General features: G+C 37.2%; 1 protein-coding gene across 1 annotated transcript in view; it reads right to left on the bottom strand.

Annotated features, from left to right (window-relative positions):
• The window catches only part of LOC127933542 (kelch-like protein 29), a 112230-nt gene that overhangs the window by 48366 nt on the left and 37516 nt on the right, over positions 1–26348 (bottom strand). Inside the window, exons 6-8 of the mRNA XM_052530585.1 lie at positions 20229–20367; positions 10680–10876; positions 7851–8110 (exon numbers count right to left, since the gene is read on the bottom strand). Coding sequence (XP_052386545.1) covers positions 7851–8110; positions 10680–10876; positions 20229–20367 — 596 coding nt within the window. The remainder of the gene's footprint in view (positions 1–7850; positions 8111–10679; positions 10877–20228; positions 20368–26348) is intronic.

The following is a 26348-nucleotide window of genomic DNA, read 5'->3' on the forward strand; positions in this document are numbered from 1 at the left end:
GCTGGTGGAGTTGAGTCGCAATGATTTGGGGAGTAACTTCTGTGTCTGAATTAGCACAATATACTATAATGCAAGTGCAGCAATATATAATAAAAAAATGTATGCATTTTCTGAATCAAAGATATTTAAAAATAACTCTTCCGTTTTAGTATATATAAAAAAAATATTAAATACATTCAAACACACATACACACACACACAAAAACTATAAAAATATACATATTAAAAATACATTAAAAGCAGTAAAACTGTGAAATATTTAAATTAAAATTGATTTTCTATTTACATTTTTTTCAATTAAATATTTTTTTAAATAAAGTATGTGCATATAAATAAATGCTTTTATTTGATAACTTCAATATTATAACATTTAAAATAACTTATAATAATATATGATACATTTGTTACCAAAATTGCAATTTTATTTTATTGCAAATTAAATATTGTTGGTCAAATTATATACGTTCTCACACATACACACAATGTGCAAAGGCCTTTAAATGGTCTCTCAGTCTAGTTCTGTAGGCTGCGCAATCATGGAATAGACTGCTGACTTGGCAGTTGTCCAAACGACGACCATTGACACAAGGAGGGCAAGACACAAAAGGTCATTGCATAAGAGCCTGGCTGTTCACAGAGCTCTGTGTCCAAGCACATTAATAGAAAGGCAAAGGGAAGGAAAAGATGTGGTAGAAAAAAAAAAAGTGTACAAGCAATAGGGATAACCGCACCCTGGGGAGAATTGTGAAACAAAACCCATTCAAAAATGTGGGGGAGATTCACAAAGAGTGGACTGCTGCTGGAGCCAGTGCTTCAAGAACCACTACGCACAGACGTATGTAAGACATGGGTTTCAGCTTCGCATTCCTTGTGTCAAACCACTCTTGAACAACAAACAGCGTCAGAAGCGTCTCACTTCAAAAAGGACTGGACAGCTGCTGAATGGTCCCAAGTACATTTTGCATTTCCTTTTTTATATCAGGGTCCCAGAGTCTGGAGGAAGAGAGGAGAGCCACAGTCGGTGATGGTTTGTGGTGCCATGTCATCTGCTGGTGTTGGTCCACTGTGTTTTCTGAGGTCAAAGGTCAACGCAGCCATATACCAGGATGTTTTAGAGCACTTCCTGCTGCTGACCAACTTTATGGAGATGCAGATTTCATTTTCCAACAGGACTTGGCACCTGCAGACAGTGCAAAAGCTACCAGTACCTGGTTTAAGGACCATGGTATCCCTGTTCTTAATTGGCCAGCAAACTCGCCTGACCTTAACCCCACTGAAAATCTATGTGGTATTGTGAAGAGAAAGATGCGATATGCCAGACCCAAGAATTCAGAAGAGCTGAAGGCCACTATCAGACCCACCTGGGCTCTCATAACACCTGAGCAGTGCCACAGACTGATCCACTCCATGCCACGCCGCATTGCTGCAGTCATTCAGACAAAAGGAGCCACAACGAAGTACTTTTCATGTTCATACTTTTCAGTCAACCAAGATTTCTAAAAATCCTTTCTTTGTGTTGGTCTTTAGTTATATTTCTGAGATACTGTATTTGGGATTTTCCTTAGTTCAGGAAACAGTCCTCCTAAAACATTTCTTTGAACATTTGAGCGGTGATATTCAAATCTTCCCAGATCGTGACATAGACATTAGATGAGGCGTTTTAGGAGGCTGTGGACAAGTCTTAACTTTTATTAAGAATATCTCTTTGGCTTTGAGACTTTAGTCTTTGCAACTTTAGTGATCATATCTATTCACAAACAGCTTGTAACACTTGTGACAAAATTAGAAATCACATCATAAGACCCCTTTAATTCCAAGGCAAAAACAAGCTTACATATTTCAGTATTTCATCATTTATTGGTAATTTAGTACCTTTTGGCACAACCTTTATGTCAGGAACACACACGATCCCCCTTAAATGATAACTAGGTTTTCCAGAGAAACAGCCATGGTGGTCTGAAACAGATTTTGTGTTTTCTGATCCTGCATTTGTTTTTTCACGGCCATGAAGCTCTGATGTCCAGTTGGAGCAAGGCGATTTCTCCTCTTTCTGCTACAGAACAGCATGTAATCGAGTGGCTTGGGGTAGATTTAACATAAGGAAATGACAGCACGTTCTCAAGATGTAATCTCCTCACCGCATCATGAATGTTTCATCTGCCGTATTACCAGGACTCTTTTCAGAGCCGCTCTGAACACTCTCACAGATATGAACATCAGTAAAGTCTACAGTACCTCTAAGAGAGAAAAAAAATAGAAGCACATTTCCCAAAATTGATTACTTGCTACACCAACCAGTGATTTAATCTCACTATTCTGCCGAACAGGCAGTGGAGATGTGATATTTTTACTCCTTTTTTCACATAAGACCTGCTCTGAATCTCTTCTGGCCACATAGGATCCAAACACACATCTCTGTATTCAGTTCAACAATGAAAGATCCAGCATAAAAACACAAAGGATGACGTTCTGGTTAAGCAAACGTGCAGCTAAACATTCAGATGAGGCGATGGTTTACATTTCACTCTCTTATTCTGGGACAGAGAGCTGACTATTCATCTTACAATGGACCTTGCTGTAAAATTAGAGTTTGAACTCCAAAAATAATTCAGCCAATTAGGCTCTTCAGGTTAACTGCATCTGATTGTGTTTAACTACTGTTCAAAAACTTGGGGTTGATAATATTTTTTATTAAAAAGCATTTATAAACATTTTAAAACCTGCATTTATATGATAAAAAAATACAATAAAAACAGCAATTTTACGAAATATTATTACTGTATAAAATAACTGTTTTCTATGGGAATATATGAATATAAATGTAATTTATATTTTAGTGCTGTGCAGCTGAATTTTCAGCATCATTCCTCCTGTCAGGGTTAGGCAAGGAGGAACTCAAGTGCAGACAGGGAATCACAAAACAAAGAGTTTATTAATACAAAAAGGGGAAAACAAAACCCACGAGGGGGAAAACAGGACTAGGGCAAATACAGCAATACTAAATAAGACTGACTCGACAAGATAAACAAAGACTCAAAACAGGAGAACACTGACTACAACTAACACTCACGGTTATACAGGGACTTCAGAGGAACAATCACAAGTGTGGAACAATCACAGGTACAAATCTCAATGACAATGAACCGACGCAAGACAGAGCACACTAGGAGATCTAAATAGGGGTACTAATCAAGACACGACAGGTGTTACAGATAGGACAATCAAGACACGACTAGGTTAACAAGGGGGGCGGGGCAAGGGAACGAGACAACACAAGCACATGGCCCAAAGACAAGGCCATGCGCTTGTACACAAAACATGGGTCTGTCATGATCCTGCCTCAAGACTAGGAAAAATCAAGGACACGAGGGCAGGATCATGACAGAACCCCTCCCTTAAGGAGCGGCTTCCAGACGCTCCTCAAGGGAACATCAAACACGGGACATGACTGACATGACAGACTGGGACACAGACACAAACCAACAGGACATGACAAATAACAACAAAGGCAAACATGAGTACACAACGGCAGGGTTGGGGTGACAAATCAAAAAAAACAAACAGGGAAGGGGAGGGGGCGGGACCACAAAGTTCATGGGGGACAGACCAGGGCGGGTGGGTGGGGTAGGAATCCTAGGAGGACAGGACGAAGGCTGACGACGGGGGGTACGGGCAGGTCTGGGTGGTGAGGGGCGGGGAGGGGTCTCGGGACAACTGACAGGGGACATGACAGGACCAGACAAGGGACGCGGGGCAACACTTACGGGACGCGGGGCAAGACTTACGGGACACGGGGGGACAACATCTACTGGACACGGGGGGACAACATCTACTGGACACGGGGCCACATCCACAGGACACGGGGCCACCTCAACAGGACACGGGGCCACATCAACAGGACACATGACTACATCAACAGGACACGGGGCCACATCAACAGGACACGGGGGGACAACGGCTGGACACTTAGGACTTCTGGGGACAGGGTCAGGGGACAAAACAGGACTGACGGGGACTTCTAGGATTTGGACAAGACGGGACAAATAATCAGAAAAGGCTTTAGCAGCTAAGATAATAGGCAGCTCCTTATGGGATGAGACCGACTGTACAAGAGTCTTTGCTGCAGAGTCGGCCGCGGCTCTCTCCTCCGCTCTCACGACTGCAGCTCTCTTCTTTGCCGGCTCGGGCACGCTCACTGTTGCTGGCTCGGGCACGCTCACCGCTGCTGGCTCGGGCACGCCCACCGCTGCTGGCTCGGGCACGCCCACCGCTGCTGGCTCGGGCACGCCCACCGCTGCTGGCTCGGGCACGCCCACCGCTGCTGGCTCGGGCACGCTCACCGCTGCTGGCTCGGGCACGCCCACCGCTGCTGGCTCGGGCACGCTCACCGCTGCTGGCTCGGGCACGCCCACCGCTGCTGGCTCGGGCACGCTCACCGCTGCTGGCTCGGGCACGCCAGCTCTCTCCGCTGCTGGCACGGGCACGCCAGCGCTCACCGCTGCTGGCACGGGCACGCCAGCTCTCTCCGCTGCTGGCACGGGCACGCCAGCGCTCACCGCTGCTGGCACGGGCACGCCAGCTCTCTCCGCTGCTGGCACGGGCACGCCAGCGCTCACCGCTGCTGGCTCAGGCACGCTCACCGCTGCTGACTCGGGAGGAGACAGGGTCACAGGACCGGCAGGCCCCTTCTTCTTCCTCTTCCTCCTCGGGCGCGGTGCAGAGGCTACAGCTGGGTCAGAGGCGGGTTGGGGGAGTTTGGTCTCGGACAGGGCAGACTCGGACGCCGAAGACTCTGAAGCCGACTCCCATGAAAACCGTCTCCCTCGTTTCATGGGGAGACTGCTGGCTGAGGAGGGCACCTCAGGACTCTGGGAGGGGCTTGACTGACCCCCCAGGGTTGCCACGGCCAGGACACGACCCTCCGGGATCGCCGGCAGCTGGGTAGGTGGGGACCTCTGTGGCTCCTCCTGGGAGAGGCTCTCCCACAGCCGGGCATAATTCTGGAGGATCCACTCCCCCTCGGGCGAGTATGGGAGGGTGACCCCCTTCCTGTCTGTGGGGGATGACATCCAGCACTGCCTCCGGAACTCCAACAGGTGTTGGAGCTCGGAGGACCTCCTGCCTGCTGAGTTCCTTCTTGGTCGGTTCATTCTGTCAGGTATTTGGTAGGGAGGAACTCAAGTGCAGACAGGGAATCACAAAACAAAGAGTTTATTAATACAAAAAGGGGAAAACAAAACCCACGAGGGGGAAAACAGGACTAGGGCAAATACAGCAATACTAAATAAGACTGACTCGACAAGATAAACAAAGACTCAAAACAGGAGAACACTGACTACAACTAACACTCACGGTTATACAGGGACTTCAGAGGAACAATCACAAGTGTGGAACAATCACAGGTACAAATCTCAATGACAATGAACCGACGCAAGACAGAGCACACTAGGAGATCTAAATAGGGGTACTAATCAAGACACGACAGGTGTTACAGATAGGACAATCAAGACACGACTAGGTTAACAAGGGGGGCGGGGCAAGGGAACGAGACAACACAAGCACATGGCCCAAAGACAAGGCCATGCGCTTGTACACAAAACATGGGTCTGTCATGATCCTGCCTCAAGACTAGGAAAAATCAAGGACACGAGGGCAGGATCATGACACCTCCAGTCTTCAGTGTCACATGATCTTCAGAAATCATTCTAATATGATGATTTGCTGCTCATTAAACATTTCTGATTATAATCAGTGTTGAACAGTTGTGCTGCTTCATATTTTTTCACATCATAACTAGAGATGTTCCGATACCCTTTTTCTCTTCCCGATACCGATTCCGATACCTGGGCTCAGGGTATCGGCCGATACCGAGTACTGATCCGATACCTGGGTGTGTATCTGTATATACAGCTGTATATACTACTAGCCCTGTGTAAATTGCTAGAATTCTTTTTATGGTGTGCTTCAGACAGATCCCTCAATAAAACATGAACAAATACATGGTGAACTACTGTATTTATTACAGTATTTTTATTATCTAACATGAATTTGACAGTATTATTTATTTTCATATGCAAAAAAGAACTTCAAATGCAGCCAAAAATCTAACACCGCAAACTAAAAAAGGTATTTAAGTTTTACAATATAACTGTATAAAAAAACTGCAACAAATAAGTCTAGGAATATAAAAAAAGATCTATTAATCAGATAATCTCTTTACAACAAAACAAGTAAAAAACAAGCAACCATCTAGGCATAATTATTATTATTATAGAGACGTATTATTATTACTGTAGGCTACAACAGTAGCTTTATATATTGTCAATTTACTCATGTAAACCAAACATTTATTTTAATGGGCTGCCATGAAGATCTTTGAGTGTCTGTGTTTATGATATGACAGTATTCTCAAATGAAACGGTAAATTCTCATGAAGTGACGGTTTATGCGTTCGTGTCCTCATGACACACAGCAGAGACTACAAAACAGCGAGCTCTCGCGCATCTGTGCCAGTCACCCACAGAGATGTAGATTTTGCGGGAGTAATATTTAAATAGTATTTTGCAGTTTAATATTCACAGACACTAGTATATATTCGGCTACTGTCTGGAGCCCTGCGCTTTGACTTACACGGAAGCGAATGAACGCAGCTGCCGGTACTGAATATACTTGAGAGTCTGTAACTACCGGTACTACAGAGACATACTGCTAACCACTGATCTATAATATAGAAGCGGCTTCACTGTCTTTTGGCAGTTTAGAATGTGATGAGTGATCCAGTCATATATAGATCAGGGCTGCTAACGCGTTTTCATTTCTTCTTCGCTGCTCTAAACAGGGGTTGCTTGTGGCAACACAGCACAACTTCCTGTGTTTTCAATGCATTTTGAGCAGCGAAGAAGAACCGTGCAGCGGTTAGGCAAAGCTTGCGGTCATAACTAGGTATTTTTTAAGAAAATGGTATCGGATCGGTATATGGGTTCATGTACTCGCCGATGCCGATGCCAGAATTTGTTGTGGTATCGGAGATATTTCCGATACTAGTATCGGAATCGGAACAACTCTAATCATAACATGTCCTTACTGTCACATTTGTTAAATATAATGCATCATTCCTAAATAAAAGTATCAATTTCATGAACACAGAACAACATAAAAAACAGTTACATGTAATGTAACGTAACTCAACACAAAACATAATGTAACACGTAAGGTAATATAACGTAACGTAATGTAACGCAATGTAACGTAACGTAACATAACATAACGTAACATAACATAACATAACATAACGTAACATAACATAACGTAACATAACATAACGTTACATAACGTTACATAACGTAACGTTACATAACGTAACATAACGTAACGTAACATAACATAGCGTAACATAACGTAACGTTATATAACGTAACATAACGTAACGTAACGTAACATAACGTAATGTAACATAACATAACATAACATAACATAACATAACGTAACGTAACGTAACGTAATGTAACGTAACGTAACATAACGCAACAATTACCCCAAACTTTTGGACAATACTGTAATTCTCTACTAGATAGGATGTCCAAAATACTCTGAATGTCCGCAGTAAACAAACACATAGAAGGCTGACTGTGATAAACCTATCATTGATCAACTGGGTTTGTTTAAAAACAAAAGGCCACAGAGCAAGGTCCAAAACTTTAGGAGAAAGTAGCTGCATTCAAATTCCAACTTCCTTCTCTATCGAGGGACATAATGCAAGAAAACAGATCTCCAGAATCAATACAGAGCAGCTCCAGTGTATTTCTACATGAGCACCAACCAAAACAGCATGATTAGCTCTGCTCTCCTACCTGCACTCGGCTGCTGGGGTCCTTTTTAATCCATTTGATGACCGTCTCATAGACCAGCTCCTCTGCTTTCGTGTTCAGGCTGTCGTTGGACATGTAACTGACCAGGTCGTCTTTGGAAATGTTGAGGATCTCGTCCTGACCAGCCACGTCGGGGAAGTTTTGCAGGGCGAAGGCCTTTGCCATGTTGTGGAGTTCGGTGCACTGCATCGCCTCGGCCATGGCCAACACTCCCAGACAGTTAGCAGCCGTCAGCTGTTTCTCTGTGAGAGACGCACACGTACACACATGAGCTGGGAAACAAACCTTTACAATGAGAGCTGCTTGGAAGATTACATTTATCCAAGTGTGTTGCTTTGGAAAAGGCGAGTGTAATATCTCAAGTAGCTCATGGGGAAAAGACCCAAGCATGGGAATCGATTGGGCACGAGGCTCACTGGAGACTTTGATTCATCCAGACAGACACGGACCTTTTCTATTGCATGAAAGGTCAACAAAACCTTCACTAAACCTGCACTTACTTCATTGTGCACAACCAAAACAACAGGTTTGACTTCAAGTCAACATTAGACCTATATACTATCCGTTTTGCTTCTATTAGAACTCAGGAGAAAAATAAATAATGTAAATAAAAATGTTAAAAATAATTATGTAAATAAACATTACACAGGAATAATAATAAAAGACATATTATAAATGAATAATATAACCCTATTATAATATTATTAAGTAAGCAGTAGTTCATGGCGTCGATTCCCATGAAAACCAAGAACTGAAATCTGAAATAAAATGGATAAAATATACAAATAAATAAATAGTTTACAATAAACATTTATTTTAAATGTATGTTTTTATAAAATATTATATAAATGCTTATTTATTCAATTTCTCACTGAGGTTGTTTTATGTATATAAATGCAATATATATATATATATGTTTGTGTAAATATATCATATGTGGTCTTTTTTTTGTTATTAAAATATTAAATGCATATATTATCAATTTAATTTTATGCAATGCATTTTCAAGTTTTACTGGATACTGATGTGATTGTATAAACTGTGCATTTAATTTCTCAGCATACCATTATTTGATATTATTTCGATAATCTTTATTGCTATAAATGTATTTAATATATTATTTACTTTTTTTGTAAGTTTGCATTTCAAAAGTAAATAATTGTGAAGTTTAATTGGGTGAAATTGCAGGTGTGAGCATTATTCTGACTTTATAAAACCAAGCAAACAGTACATGAAGAGCTCAGGATAAAAACATAGAAAACTGCGCTCATACAACACGTCTCGCAGCATTCAGAATTCAGTTACTTGCTTATCAAAGTGTAAGCGGCTTGGATTTCTATTACCAAATATTTCAATGCACCATCTTGACTGTAAGAACTCAAAACTCTTTCCCGCTGATGAAACCTTGAAGACGAATCTCTTTTAGAGAGCATTCACTTTCCTCATGCATTCAAGTGTCATATAGCACTTATCTGAAGCGGTCGCGCTAACAAGAACGTCTAAAGTCAGTCTTGCACATTTCGACTTTTCATTTCTAACTTTTGTATAGTGAAGTAGACGGAGCACTCCAGCGAATCCCTACAGGAGAGAACGTCATTTCAGAGGCGCTGATAGATTAATAAGCTCCGGATCCCAGGGGTTCATGGGAAGAGGAGCACAGATCAGATATCTGTCAAAGCCACTGACATCGACTTTTTGATTCTGAAGCTAAACTCATTATTAATATTCCTCACACTTACCTGATCAACAGCAAAAGCGAAAAGGGCATAATTCATGACAGTGTCGAAATTTAAGTTGCACATTCTACAAGCATATTACCTACCACCACCACTCCCAAAATTGTGTTTAACTTACACAAAACAAAACCTAGACATAGCTTTTACCACACTGTATAAACTGCTCGAAACCCACCTTTTCAATAAGATTTGCTCATTTACTTTTATTTGTTTAATAAAAGCCTAGTTAGCAATTCTGTTGACAAACTTGTTTATTTGGGCTATATTTTCAATGCATTTATTGCTAGCTCAGCAAAAATAATTGTTAAATTAAATTTGTAGTAAAAACACTGAGAAGCTGTAGGTTTACTATAGAAAAGCTACAACTGACTACATCAAATGGCAAGGTTTGTCTATTGTTTATGGGTAATTCACACTGAAAAGCACAATTTATTTGAATGCCATTCTATTTCAATTCTACTTACTTCAGATCAAATTCAAATTATGCATGCATTTCAATCTACATGCTAAAATATGTATGGATTGACTCCTCAGGAGTCTTGCTCCTGATGCAATATCTGACGAAAATATTACGACAAGTGTTCAGATTACTGGAAATTACTTCATATCAGCTGTCAAGATGTCTGATTCGCAACCAGGGAGCAGGTCATTACGACTGCTGTAATGAGCAACTGTATTTCTGATTCACTTCAGTCCACAGCAGAGCGTGCATGTGTGTGTGTGTGTGTGTGTGTTAAGCTCGTGTCAATCAACATAACTCAAGCCTCCAGCTCTGAAAGGGGAAACAGAATCCAAAAAGAGCGAGCAAGACACGGACAGAATGAATAATGAGAGTAGTTCCAGTAAATTTAAGAGCACCTACAGAACTACAGTCATGTTCTGCATTTACTGCAGCATTTATTTCCTGAGGTTGTCTTACAATGACACTCAAAGTTAACACTTTCCATGACTGTTTTTCAACCCTCTGAAAATGAAACTGAAGAATATCGTGTTGTATCAAATGCATGCAATTTAGTAACTGACTTTGCATGACTTTGGTGAAATTAGGAAACATTTCAATCCGGCAGATTCTTACCGAGGAAGGAGACACAGACTTTGCAGAAAGTGCTGAACTGGAACTTGTTGGCCACCTCCAGTAAGGTCTTGGCGTTGGCCGAGTCGATAATGAGGGAGCCGGTGTAAACGAACTCCAGGAGAAGCTCCAGAACATCTGAACTGATGTTGCTCATTGTCAGCTGCATCTTCTCACCGTTTCGGTTCTCCCCTGATAACCTGGACACAGCATGAAGGATGTTAAACCAGACCTGCAGGTTGGATCTCAATTGTTGCAAGCAATGAAGGCAGGGGAAAGTGTATTTTCAGTGTATAAAACTTGATTTTCCTCACTCAAAGCTATTGTACGACTTCAGAACAGTTTTTTTATTGTTATCTAAAACTACATCTATAAAAAACTGTTTTCATTAACTGAAAAAAAAGCTCAAATAAAATATAAATATTGGATGAAATAAACTTACAAATTAAACATTAGAAGAAGACATAATGAAAATTAGAAACGCTGAAAATAAAATGAAATAAAAAGCATATTTTACAAAAAAAAATAGTTTTCATTTTATTTTTAGTTTAAGTTGCTAGAAATGTTAAACTAAAATTAAAATGTAAAAACTGAAATTATAAAAATACTGATTAAAAAAAAACTTACAAATTAAACATTAAAAGAAGAAATAATGAAAATTAGAAACGCTGAAAATAAAATGAAATAAAAGCAGTAAAAATGAATTAAACAAACATATTTTACAAAACAAAAATAGTTTTCATTTTATTTTTAGTTTAAGTGGCTAGAAATTTTAAACTAAAATTAAAATGAAAAACTGAAATTATAAAAATAATGATTAAAAAAAGAAGTGTATTTTTGTTCCATTGTAAAACAACTTAACGTTTGGTCTGTTCATCACACAATGCTATCATACGACTTCAGAACAGTTATTATTGTTATTATTAACTAAAGCTATTTAAATTATTTTTGTTAACTGAAATAATTCTGAAATATAAATATTAGATAGAAAAAATTATTACATATTATTATCATCATTAGAAACATTTTTTGAAATGCCATCTTGGCACCTTCAAATATGTTTAACCCTTAGGGGACTAAGCTGTTTTTTGGTCCGTTTTCTCTATTTTTACATTTCGGCTTATAAACCATATGTAATGATAATGGACCACCATGTATTTGGTATCAATGGATTCAGAAGATCCTAAGCTACCATAAGCATGCATGCAATATGTCTATAAAGGAAGTATGAGTGAAAAATTGTACAATAAACTAGAGAATTTCAAAAACGAAAATTAGATTTTTGTTGATATACTAAAAATAGAAAATAATTTAAACCATATAAAATATATTTAAAAGTAAAAAAAAAAAAAAAGAGAAAAGTTTATTACATTTTAGTTCAAGTTACAAAAAACTAATCTAAAATGAAAAATAAAAATATAAACATTAAAGCTAATTCAAAATAATAATACTTACTAGAATAGTTAATAATACTGAAATAACACCGCTTCAGAGGACTTGAATAAAATCGTATGAGGACTTCATTTCGTCTCATGGTCCTTCTTGGAGTTTGATATGGTCACTATGCATCACTGCATAAAGATTTTACAATAATTTTACACCGGAAAAACACAGGATACTGAACGACATTAGGGTGATTAAATAAGGGATGCTTTTGAGTGAACTTTTCCTTTAAGAAGCTATTAAAAACCTATCGAGCAGTGCAAAGTGAGATGGACTCGTTTGGAAGAGCATCAACTAAAGCTGTTTGGCGACTGAGACTCAAAGTCAAGCCTGTGAGTTTCTCTACAGCAGCGCTTGAGGGAAAACTTGAATGAGCTGCTATGCATTTTCATGCATAATACATGTTTAAATGCATATAGAGAGTGCAGATTGCCTGGCTGCTGAGATGAGCTGCTCTCCATACAGAAGAGGGCCGCTGGCTGGGAGTATCTGCTCAGGGCGGACTGGCAGACGGACGCAGCGCAGCTTTGGGTTTTGCCATTGTTTGGGTGCATGTCTTTAGACACTAAATCTAGAAACCTCAATTATCAGGGATGCTGCAATAAGACAAAGGTGTCTCATAGCTCATAATGATGTCCCATTAATGGACGGGCATGTCCAACAAGTGGATAGACACGTGCATTAAAGGTGAAGCGTGTCAGTTCTGAGTCAATATCATCAGCACTTTGCATTGCAGCAAGAAAATGTGAAGGGTGTTTAAACGCGTTTCAGGAGAAGCACTTTCCTTGGTGAATAAAATCAACGTGCATTCAGAAATGCATCATATTATCAAATTTAAATATGCATATTTATATTGCAATGTGCAAAAGGTAGTGGGTTCGATTCCCAGGAAACAACATGTTAGGTTAAAAAAAACAAAATGTAAAAGATAGGACAAAAGTGTCTGATTAATGTAAAAAGACATTTACTCTGTAAACAAATCACAACATGTGTTTTCCTGAGCCTTCATGAAGACACTTTAATGAATATATGCTGAAAATGTACTCATCCAAAATGAGTTTGTTTCTTCATCAGATTTGGAGAAATGTATCATTGAATCACCAATGGATGCTCTGCAGTGAATGGGTGCCGTCAGAATGAGAGTCCAAACAGCTGATAAAAACATCACAATAATCCACAAGTAATACACACCTCTCCAGTCAATCAGTTAATGTCTTGAGAAGCAAAACTCTGCGTGTTTGTAAGAAATAAATCGTTTTAACATGCTTCAAATGTCATATTAAGTATATTTTAACCAGAAGCGATGGTTTAAAAAGTCTTGTTTCTTACAAACATGCAGATTTTCACTTCACAAGACATTAACTGATGGACTGGAGTGGTGTGGATACAGATGTTTTTATCAGCTGTTTGGATTCTCATTCTGACGGCACCCATTCACTGCTGAGCACATCCATTGGTTTGCTGTGATGCAATGCTACATTTCTCCAAATCTGTTCTGATGAAGAAACACACTCAGTTACATCCTGGATGGCCTGAAGGTGAGTACATTTTCATTTAGTTTTCATTTTTTGGGTCAACTAGTCCCATAAAGTCTAGATATATTTGTAACAAATGTAAAGACAGATGCATGCTACAAGTGACAGACGGACAGACGGCGAGCGTGATGTAAGCAGGGAAGGAAAGGAGGGGATAGAAAATCAGATCTGCCACAGGGAACCAGCAGCCATCCTACAGGGAAAGGGACCATTCCATGACTGGGACGTGGATTTACTTTCAAACACCTGCCAAAACAGAGTTCAACACGGCCTGCGTACGAACGGTGGCGTTAGTCGTTATAAAGGCAGAGAATGAGGTGAGGTGAGTGTCTCTGGAGGAGGCTGAAAAATCAAGATATGTTACTCCTGAAAAGAAAAACAAAAATGCAAAGTTTATTGCTGTCAGGCATAAGTGCAGGAGGAAAAATATTAAGAAAGAAAAGGAGTCGACCATTAAGAGGGGGGAAAGAAAAAGATAATAGAGATTCAGTGCTCTCTCTGTCCCTGAGATCATGCTCACACTCGCACTATTTCCACACTTTACTGGCCATGTTTTTATTCAGAAGTATGAGCACATGTCTGCCCTGAAAAAAAAAAAAAAATCTATATGGTTATCAAAATCTTGCATTTTTCCCTACAGTCTATGACTATTATTTACAGCATTTAAAAAGGGCAAAAAGCCTTTTAAGAATGAAGGAGAACATAATATCTGTGTTATGCTGGCTTCTAAAACGCCAACCTTTGGATATTTTCTCAGACAGCATTGTGCGCATATATATATATATATATATATATATATATATATATATATATATATATATATATGACCCTGGAGCACAAAGTCTGAAGTCTCTGGGGTATATTTGTAGCAATAGCCAAAAATACATTGTATGGGTCAGAATTATCATTTATGTCAAAAATCAGTGAAGTAAAGATATTTAGCAAATTTCCTACTGTAAATACATTAAAATAATTCTTTTGATTCGTAATATGCATTGCAAAGAACTTCATTTGGACAATTGTAAAGATGATTTTCTCAATATTTAGATTTTTTTGCTCCATCAGATTCCAGATTTCCAGGTTCATTATATATATATATATATATATATATATATATATATATATATATATATATATATATATATATATATATATACAAATTAATTCATAATTTTATTAATGCATATTTTATAAATAAATAAAAAGACAAAAGAATAAGCAAATACATAAAACAAATGAAATGGAAAATTTTAATTAAGAATAAAATATTTTTTTTTTTAAAATGGAAAGAGTGCTTTTTGGCCATTGTTTTATTATCAAGTAATAAGTACATGTCTGCTCTGAAAAAAAAGAAAGAAAAAGAAAAATATATATATTGTTATCAAATTCTTTCTTTTTATTCATAGACTACAACTATTATATTGATTAGACTGGGAAAATGTAGTGATGAAAGTATGGCACTCAAAGGGGAAAAAAGCCTTTTAAGAATGACAGGGGTCTCTACAATAGACACAATTTGCATTTTTCCCATTTTCCAGGAAATGTTGAGCACACTCATTTACCTACAGTACGTCCTTGAGAGAGAAAGCGGTCTGAAAAAATCTATAAATGTGAGTGCTTGCTTTGTTTCTGTGTTCACTGACATTACATGCAGACTGTCAGAGAATATTATATCTGATTACACAACTCAGCACAGTTTAATCAACACTTGCTTTCATGAAATCTTCAGTGCAAATGGGCTATTTGAATGGTAAAGTGTGTTTTTAAGGTGAAACTACTTTTTCTAGCCATGCTTTCTGTATAATTTACTTCTTTAGCTGATCATGGCATCAGCCCACAGGGGTTTGCAGGTCTAAATATTAAATATTCTATAAATACATAAATGCATAAAAAGTAATCAAAATAAATTAATGCATAAACAATATATTTAAAAAACTAAATCAAAGTAAATGCATGTGAATAAACTCAAATGCATAAATAGATTCTTGCATAAATAAATGCATAAACAAATGTGAATCATGAATAAATGTTCACTATGGTAATTAGGATTATACTTTCCAAACAATGGACTATATCAACAATATAAAAAATAAAAAATAAAACACTTTAGCTTATGCCTATATTTCTTGTTCCATACATAAAAAAGCCACTAGAACTTGGGAGTTAAGTGTCCATTTTAATGGAACAAAACAAATCAAGAGTTGTCAAACTAAAATGGGCTCTTCAATACCAGCTATCCGTTTCAGACTTATAATGAAGTATCTATGCTAATATATACGTGAAAACACTCCACAATTGGCAACCTGATGGATGCACTGCCAGATGCAAAGCACAAATATTCAGTAAAATCCAACAGACAAGCTGAACCTCTGGAGATATCCTGAAATTCATAAGTGACACTGCCTTGTATCGATGTGAACGAGGCGGTGTTAATGGCTATATATCACATCCAAACGCAGATCCACTTAGTGCATGATTTGCTAAATGGACGAATCCCTTTTTAATGCACGTTTTCTCTGAGAACGACAAATACAGCAGGTGTTCTTTATAGACGATTAGATAAACACGGTCCGTTTGACTGATATAAATGACAGGCACCCTGATAACGACAGCATGATTCACTCATTAAAGGGCCACCAGACATCTCTGATATTAAACCCAGATTACAGACCGATGCGTGGATCGTTTTCAAGATCAATGTTTCGTTCAGATTTGATATTCATCATGGAGGCCTTTTTCCCTTAAAGTTCAAAGACTGAAGTCAATTTTTAATAAAGCATGCCTGAAGAGTAAACAAGCAAATAATCAGGCTGAAATAGTGCAAGACCACTCACATTTGTACCACTAGAAATGCATTATAAATTAATAATGCAAGGGTGTTTTTTTTAACAGTTTAATATGCTGCTGCTTTATGGATCATGACATGCCATTGATTTTATTCCGCCGAACAAAGCTGTTGACTCTCGATTTAATGTAGCATGAATTTTCAGCCGACAGACAGTTCTATGTACATAAAAGCACAAATGTCAGATTGAGCTTTCCAGCTGAACTCTATGAAGTTGAACTGGATCGAACTGTCTGTTCAAATGCATCACACTGGTTTAATTCCACTTGATAAGGTTAAATATTTTCGACTTTGTGAAAAGATTTTTCAAATGAATTGTGATGATGTGACTGTATGGCTTTGTTCTGTAACCTGAAATGCCACCTACAGACATCATGTGTGCACGATTATGCTGGAAGAATGCATTCTAGATTGCAACCCCAGAATGCATTACGACAAGCACAGTGAAAAAAAAATCAATTCAATTAAATGCATAAATAAATTCATAAATGCATAAATCTATAAATAAGTAAATGTGTAAAAAATAAACGTGTTAATATATAAATTCAATAATCGCAATGAATGGCAATAAATTAATGCATAAATGTGCATGTGCATAAATAAGCTAAAAAATATAAAAGCGGAAATGCAAAAAAAAAAAAAAAATCATATGCAGAAATGCATCAATCATTAATCTATAAATAAGTAAATGTGTAAAAAATAAACGTGTTAATATGTAAATTCAATAATTGCAATGAATGGCAATAAATGATGCATAAATGTGCATGTGCATAAATAAGCTCAAAAATATAAAAGCAAAAAAATAATCATATGCAGATATGCATCAATCATAAATACAAGCAAAAATGAATTCATATGTAAATACATTATAAACTAATTAATAATTGCATAAAAGCATAATGTTAAAATAATATATATTTGGTAAAGGCTGAAATAAATAAAAACAAACCATAATAAATACATGTGAACATACATATGTATAGTTAATGTCTACTGCATAAGCATCAAGCATTCTGATAGTCCCATGTGCATGATGTGTTCCAGGTCATTAGATCACTAGGTTCTACAGAAATGTTTTTTCCTCTATGTTTTAAAACAGACAATCTAGACGTCACTGAGAGCCCCTGGTTTCCGTGCTTCCAGAGGCAGCAGAACCCAAATCACTTTGCGAGGTGTATCAGCACATTTTGTGCTTCACCGAGAACAAACTTCTGAGTTATTGCTCCTAATGCAGTTTTCATCGCAGCTGCTCGAGATAGATCAGCTCGACCCAGACTAAATTCACAATCAACCGCCTGAGATTCCCAGACACAATCTGTCCTTGAAGCTGGAGTACATGCATCACGATATATATCAGACGGAAATATGAAAGCATTACAGCCATTTCACATGCCAAGCCAACTGAAGTCTGTTTGTTCTCTGTGTTCGACATCCGGGATTATGAATAATTTGATGTGACTGAAACGAGGCTGAGAGGGATAGTTTACGGTAGTGCTCTTTTATTTAACAACACATTAACCCTGTACAGCCTGCTGCATCATATTTGATACACACCTTTCTAAAGCTTTTAAATGATCAACATGAGCAAAACCTGCTGCACACAATCTATTTCAGAATTGTACAAACATCCCTCAACAGCTCCAGGTTTGCTGTGAAAACTTTACTGGTTTTTAAAGTAAACATAAGAATAGCTTTTATATTATTAGAAATATTTCAAGATGAACCAGGTTTACTTGTTTATCCATAATCACTTCAAATCATGTTCAAATGTATAATGTAATATGATTATTAGGGTTTTGAGGAGTGTTTATTTCTTCATCTCTAAATCAGCACTGGCTTGCACCGCATTATATGTTTGGATCATTTCAATATTATCTTACTAAGAAATATTAATGGAGATATAGACATATAGAGTGATGACTCATATTTTTAGCATTGTATTAAAGTATCTGCTCTACTGTAACAAATATCTAATTTAGTTACATTACAAGCATCAGAATGTCATCTTTTTGTCTATAAAAATATCAACATCTAAACCAAACTGCATATTTTTTTTACTCATTTTGGACCTCTGAATAAAAAAAAAAAAAATTCTTACTTCATAAAAGCCTGATGGATCAAATATGATACGCGACAAAAAAGCATATGCAAACCTTTTGGTCAAGAATAAACTGTGAATAAATGAACTATGACCCCCCCCCCCCCCCCCACTAATATACGATGACATGCACCAGTCACTTTGTGCAGCATTGATCTGCTCACTACCTCATTCTCCATAGAACTGACGTCATTCCACTACCTCATCAGTCAGTTTAATAATATAACTGCTCTTGAGCCCTTTGCCTCTTTAATCAGACTTAATAAGCTTTTGTTTTTGCACTAAATAATCTTTTATCTGTTCTGTTGTTCACTTCATTGATTTGCACTATGTCTGCTTTTTGCCTTGCGCTGCTTTATTTAACTTTATTTTTAAATTTATTATGTCTTTTTTTTTTTACATTCCCTTATTGTATAGTTGTATCTACATTTTATATTTTGATCTAGATTTTTAGGCTTTAATGTTAATGTTATGTGTGTGCACCGGGGGTCTGAGAGTAACACAATTTCGATTCTCTGTATGTAAGTACTGTACATGTGGAAGAATTGACAATAAAGCAGACTTGAACTTGAACTACTTTTTCTTTTTTTTTCTTCCTGTTATTTCATATGTCACCTTTAGTATACCTTTAGTAGTTTTTCAAAAAAGATCTACCTTTGAAAAACTGTAAACAATAAATAAATAAATAGATGTGACCTAAAATACAGAAAGGATCCAAAATGAAAGTCTTTAACGATCAGCCTTTTCCCATTCTTTCGATCTTTTGTTCATATTGCCACTATTTCTTTCTGCTAGCAAACAAAAGCCAGGTTCCAATCAGAAGTATCAGTTTTACAGGTTCACCACAAATTTACTGCCAACACTTTGCCGCAAAGCTCATTTGCATAAGGAAATATGATTTTGCAGTAAATGTGTGGCAAACTTCGCCTCACAGGTTCAGCAGAAGGGCAGATGACACACACACACACACACACACACACACACACACACACACCAGATGTGGAAGTTGTGCGTTTCTTTGCCTGTAAACATGATTCAGTATCAGACTTTCCTCATGAATAACATCCAGTCAGTCTTACGGCTCTGGGACTCCTGACTGCTGAGATCAGCATCGATACAAGACGGCAAAGTCAGGAAGAAACAGCGTTTCCCAAAGCAGAGACGAGATCCGTGCATGCAGTTCCCTTAATCTCGAAGCGGCGTGTGAATTTCCAGAGCGAGTCACAGCAGGTAAAAGGTCAAGTGGGATGACTAGAACATCCCATCTAAGCACTTGACACAAACAGCCGAGCGCAGCGCTGATCCAATACGCTTAACGCATCCCTAAACTCTGCCTTTCATTTGTTTTGACATTTACAAGCATTTAAAACCAAACCCCCAGTCATGGAACTTCTCCCAGTTAAATGCAGACCGCACACTTAGTGCATGGTGATGCAAGGGTCAGATCGGTCAAAGCCTTGACCTTTTTCAGCAGTGAAATACATTCATCGGTGGGACAGATAGAATGGCTACTGGCCCTGTGACGGGAACCGATGTCTTCAGACCTGCAAGAGACGGGGAGGGAAAAGGAGGCGACACAAATGCACCCTACGAAAAGAACAGAAGAGATCAAGGGCGGGAGGAAAGCAAACCTTTTCACCATGTCCTTGAAATACAAGCTGCAGGAAGCTAGAACATTTTGATGGACTTCAAACTCTTTGCCTTCAACAATTATTTTCAGGTCTGTAAACTCTTTCTCTCGCCGCTGCAGGTTCAATTCCTTCAACATTTCTGTAGAACAAGAGAAAGAAGAGAAACAGTGATTTTGGGACCTTCTGAGATCCAAGCACAACAGCATATGATGACAAAACCAATCATTATCAGAAGAAAAACAGGAAATGATGTGTTTGTGCAAGTAAAGGGCTGGAATGGAGGAATAAAACCACCAAGCATGAAGGAAAAGCAACAACAGAAGTGAAGGGCAGAGGTCAGCGCTCAACTTCTTCAGTATGATGTCCACAGCTTTGATTTAAAGGAATACTTCAGCCAAAAATGAAAATGCAATGCTTATTTATTTATTTATTTTTCACCAACATGTCATTGTAAACCCTTTTTTCTGTTCTTTTCAGACATTTCATTTTAGGACGAACTATTCCTTTTTACAAACAAATGGAATGATTTAGAAATGTCAGGTTTTAGAAATAAAAATTCCATTCACATTCTTCATGTCATTTATTATTGTTACTATTATAATAACTCAAAATAAGCTTTAGTCACACACACACACACACACACACACACACACACACACACACACTGATTACTGCAGTATAATTATATTTTAATACTATATACACATCTTTATTTTAATACAACCCATTAACAAATTGCATTACAGTGATTTATGCTTTCATTGTTATCTTTCTTTCTTCATATATTTGTATTCTTTAGTAATTTGTTATAACTCTATAACTATGATGTATACACCAGTATAGACTTATGATGAGCTGAGTCTAATGATACATAGACAAAGTCGATCTAATGCAAAGTCATTGTTTTTATTAAATAAATGAATGAAATGAATTCATAAAGTCAGTGTTACCATGGAAACAGAAACTACTGCAAAAGAGAACAATAGCTGCTCACTCACAGGAAGTATTTGGAATTATGTAACCATGCACACTCAAGCTGGACATCTGTATATTTTTAAGATAAAACATCCGATGCATTTATTAAATAGCTGTTGTACAACAGTTTTGATTTCATAATAATGCTTTAGGGGATTTATTTTGACCTATAAAGCCCTGGACTGTACCTTTGCACTTTTTTTAAATGGTATTGTGATTAAGCTTGAACCTGGTCTTTTTGGTTCAGCTCTTTAATGAAGAATGTTCTGACATCCCTGTGGAGATACTGAACGGGAAAAATACTTCAGAAACCGAGACCATCTGACCTCGAACAACATCTGCTAAACCAACACTGCCTCTAAACGAGATGAGACACCATGAGGACATGAAGAACACCCAGCTTGGGAGAGAAACTGAAGAATACAGATATAGAGAAAGAAAGATCATAACTGCAATCAAACTTGTTAATGTGTTATTTTAAAGATAAGCTGGTGTTTCATTTTTGAAAGATATGTTTACTGCATTAAAATGGGATTGCAATACAGTAATGAGAATATAGTGAAAATCGACATTTTTTAAAATGAAGAAACTTCAATTTTTTAAAAAGTAAAACATCAGAATAAAGAACGATAGTGATATATATATATATATATATTTATATTTATATATATATATATATATATATATATATATATATATATATATATATATATATATATAAAAAATTCTTTTAATTGGCATTAAAATAAGTGTTTCTGTGGCTCAAGTGGTAGAGCATCGCGTTAGCAGCGCAAGGTTGTGGGTTCGATTCCCAGGGAACTCGTTAGTTAAAAAAAAATATATTCAAAAAGTTAGCCTGAATGCACTGTAAGTGACTTTAGATAAAAGCATCTGCTAAATGCATTAATTTTATTTCATTTAAAATAATGTCACAGGAAAAAAAAGAAAAAAAAAAGACTTTAAATAAATAAATAAATAAATAAATAAATAAATAAATAAATAAATAAATAAATAAATATATATATAAAACATAATAATTATAAATGATTGTTATTTTCAGAAAAATAAGCTTTGTATGTGCATATAATTATATTTTATAAATATATAAATAAATATGAAGCCTATTTTTCTGAAAATAATCATTATTTATAATTATGTTTTGTCTAAATATAGGTTTATAAATAAATATGTTAAGTCATTTAATTTAAAAATATTTAGGCATTTAGCAGACACTTTTATCCAGTGCATTCAGGCTATCAATATTTACCTATCATGTGTGTGTGTATATATATATATATATACACACACACTTTTTTTTTTTTTTATACAATTTAACTGGTAAACATTACAATGTTCTCCAGAGATGGTCTTTTCAGGTCCAAGATTAGTCCAAAACTTCCTCATGTCCAGGAAATTACACTCATCAAATTCTAATTATAAGGTGAGTTTATGCATGAGTCATACCTGACACGATGTATGTATAATTAATCATCTCCGAACCCAAAGCGTAATGATTTTATGTGCTGGAAAAAACTTTTTCACCTCCCAAAGCCCCTGAAACAGCAGGACGCCGTGATCACGACAGGTATTCATGACTAATAAGAAGAAATGACACAAATAACAGCTGATATACGACCAGACCCAATTCTGTGCAACAAAGGATATTACGCTTCTGAAAATAAACACATTCAAAGTCACTTCTGCATTTCATGTGCTGGGTTTCCGTGCAGTCGTTTGAATAATTGGCTTCATTAGAGCAACACGTCACACGCCTCTGACAGCTGTTCCACAGACGTCTGACAAACTAATAAGGAAAAGGACATACGATTATCTGCCTAAAATGTTCTCTATTAATTTGAGCCAGGGATAGCAAGGATGGCAGGAAATTATTCTCTATTTAAGTGGGTCAGTGTTCTCTGGAGAAGACCATAATCATAAAATAGCACAGGGCAATCTAGCGGGACCTTAAAGAAAAATTAATGCATTTGTAATTGTTATTAACATTTGCGCATGAATCATTTGTGTTAAAACACACTCCATTTAAACCTGGAAATAAACTTTTTAAAACTGAGGACAAAGAAAAGCTAAGGCATAAAAAATAAACAAAAAAAAAACGGCACAATTTTTAGATCATTTATCAAACACGAGCGCATTTTGTGACTTTTTTGCTCCTTCCGAAGCACAAATTCATGAACATCAGCTCCGCATCAAAAAAATAACTTGCTGTATATCCATAACATTATCCTTGGGGATTTTAAATGGATTTCATGTAAAAATGTTGTAAATTATATTCAGTTTCTTGCACAGCCCAGTTGTTTCGCTTCATAAGACCTTAATATATCATTAAGAGCCATGCAGAAACATTTTGTCTTGCCTTTGTATGCTTTATATAAAAAAAAATAAAATAAAAAAAATCACCATTATCTTAGCTGGCTTGAGAGTCGGTACATTTTTGAGTGAACTGTCCCTTTAAGGCACTGACTTTTCTTTGTGTTTACATTTAAAAAGCATAAAGACACTTCTGAACGGCTCAAGAGCGTGACACTGTGAGATGGCGAGAACAAATACATTCATCCGATTCAGTCTGCCGCTCCTCTAAGAGCACTTTCCTCTCTCGGTGGAACTGGAAAGAATGCCGAAGCTCGTGAAATGTGTCCTTCCAGAACAAAAGAGCTGTGAATCGATAACAATAGAGCTATAGATATGGGATGAGGAGTTCTCGAGCGTGATCTCTGGCAGGCCACACACACCGCGAAGGTCAGAATACATGCATATAAACCAGAGCTATCTCAATGAGGCTATTGTACCATCTTTTTTTTTTTTTTTTTTTTTCTCAGATTAAGTCAAGCACGCAGCTCTTGATGCGACAAAAAGGGGAATTTAAGATTGCTTATTTTTCTGCATATGATATGTCAATTACAAGTTCATGTTGACTCCATTTACTTTTTCAATAGATGTTCCTGATCTTATTGTGAATCATTCATCAGTGCACATTTTTCTCAGTGTTTGCCTTGGTAATTTTTCCATTTCTGCCGGATGACATCAGGTATTCATAATTAACAATAATAAAAATTTAAATAGTTTTAAAAAATAAAATTAGAATGATTTCTGAAGGATCATGTGAAACCGAAGACTGAAGTAATGATGCTGATGACATGCCTGCCTTGAGAGGTTTGGCTCGACATGCAGCAGCACGGTCTCTGTCTGGCACAGGTGAAATAATTATAATGCTGAAGGTGAGGTGATTTCTTCATTAAATAACTGATAAAGTAATTTGAAAAATTTCTCTCTGAGACATCATTTCACAAACAGCATGAATGAATCACAGAATGAATGAATGAATGACAGCATCAAATCACATCACGTCTGCACTATAAGTGAGCTGCATGCTGCACGGTCGACACAGAAATTGTCACTTGCACTATCGAGAAAGTGTCACATCGTCACTAAAGTTTAAAAATTGAATTTTTTCTTTTTAATTCTTGCCAGTGTTTAAACCATTAAACTCTCACATGCTTTCCTGAAGACCGTGCGCTCATGCACACTTGCAGCGCACACACATAATAATGCCAGGTTCATATTACTCCATTTGCAGTGCGTATTTTTTCTGCACTCATGTTAATGGATTAAAGCGTTCACACTGCACACACTGGCAGTGCGTTTAGGAGCGAGGGTCTGCACAGATCAATTCCAAACAGAGTCTATTTTTTGCTGCGCTGCACGCGCTGAATTAATAAAGTAACAGCGGATTGTTTGTGGTAAATATGCATTGATACAAAAATTTAGTAATTGCACCATAAATGCATATAATTAAAGTCTACTGCCAGTTTTAAAGGAAAAGAGCACTTTTAGATAAACAAGGCAATAATTTTAAAGTTCTTAAAGTTCTTTTTGAACCGCAAGATTGCTTGTAATAAAGATTTAAATGCAAAAGAAAAGGCAGGAGAGCTGACTGTTTCGGTCAATGGTAAGTTTTAATTTAGAATGTTTGTGATAACGTAAGAAAAGTAGTTAAAATGTTTTGCTTTAGCAACTTAATATATAAAGTAAATGCAAAGGTAAAAAGCAATGAATAATTGATGAACGTCTGTATTACTGTACTGGGTAAAAAAATAATTAAAATGCATTTTAAGTAACAATGTTTGGATTTAAAATTAAAATAATGGACAAATGTTGTGTTTGTGGTAAACAGCCCTGGATCAGGAGCAGACTGCAGTGTGAAGGCACAGTCCGAGCTGCTTCTGTACCACACATGGACTACATACACATGTGTGAACCTCACCTCATCTACAGCTCACAAGATCAGGCTTGCACGGTGTAAGATAATGTGCAACAATTACACGATTTTAAAAACTAAAATACAGTGCATGATCAAACATTTAGGTAAGATAAATATATATTTTTAAAAAGGACCTCCACCCCTCAAATGAAAAAAAAAAAAGTCACCTACTGTAACGAAATTCAGGCCCTGAATAAATGTCTAAAAATCTTGATTGGCTCATCACTATTAATAGTTCTACATGATAAAAAGAAGGCTGTAAATAGATCGTCTGCATCTGTGATGGTTGTATAACTGCAACATTAGATGAAAACACAACAACGTCACCAGATTTTTACAGTCACTAATGCACAAAAAATGAAGCAGCCTTTTCTCTTTATGATTTGTTTTGGTAGCATCACATCACTTTGAAAGGGAAGGCAACTTGCGTCAGTACTTTTCATGCTGAGCTTCAGTCTACCAGCACTCAAAACTGTAAGTTTTACACACATTTGCAGATGCAAATACTTGACATGCATGCAAACAAACCTCGGCAGTCAAGGGGGGTGATATTAAAACAGATGTAGGACTATTCATGTAGCTGCTATCTACATGTCAAAAGTAACTTTAACCAACTTTCTCAAGATTCTCTTCAAATCCCTGCTCTGCCATCGCAGTAGTTTGCCTGAAAGAGAAAGTGACTGCAGAAGAAGACAGTTTATGCTAATGATTGCTATACTGTCCCTTGTGGCAATGCTCAGAATGTGACTTGTAGTCACGCTGCATTAGGAATTGGGTTCAGACATGTTCAGAAAGCAATAATGCATGAAATTGAGCTTGTGTGGCTAGAAGCATTTCACTTCACAAACTCAAAATGACCAAATCAC

This window comes from Carassius gibelio, chromosome A17 (genome assembly GCF_023724105.1).
Source record: "Carassius gibelio isolate Cgi1373 ecotype wild population from Czech Republic chromosome A17, carGib1.2-hapl.c, whole genome shotgun sequence".
Lineage (NCBI taxonomy): Eukaryota > Metazoa > Chordata > Actinopteri > Cypriniformes > Cyprinidae > Carassius > Carassius gibelio.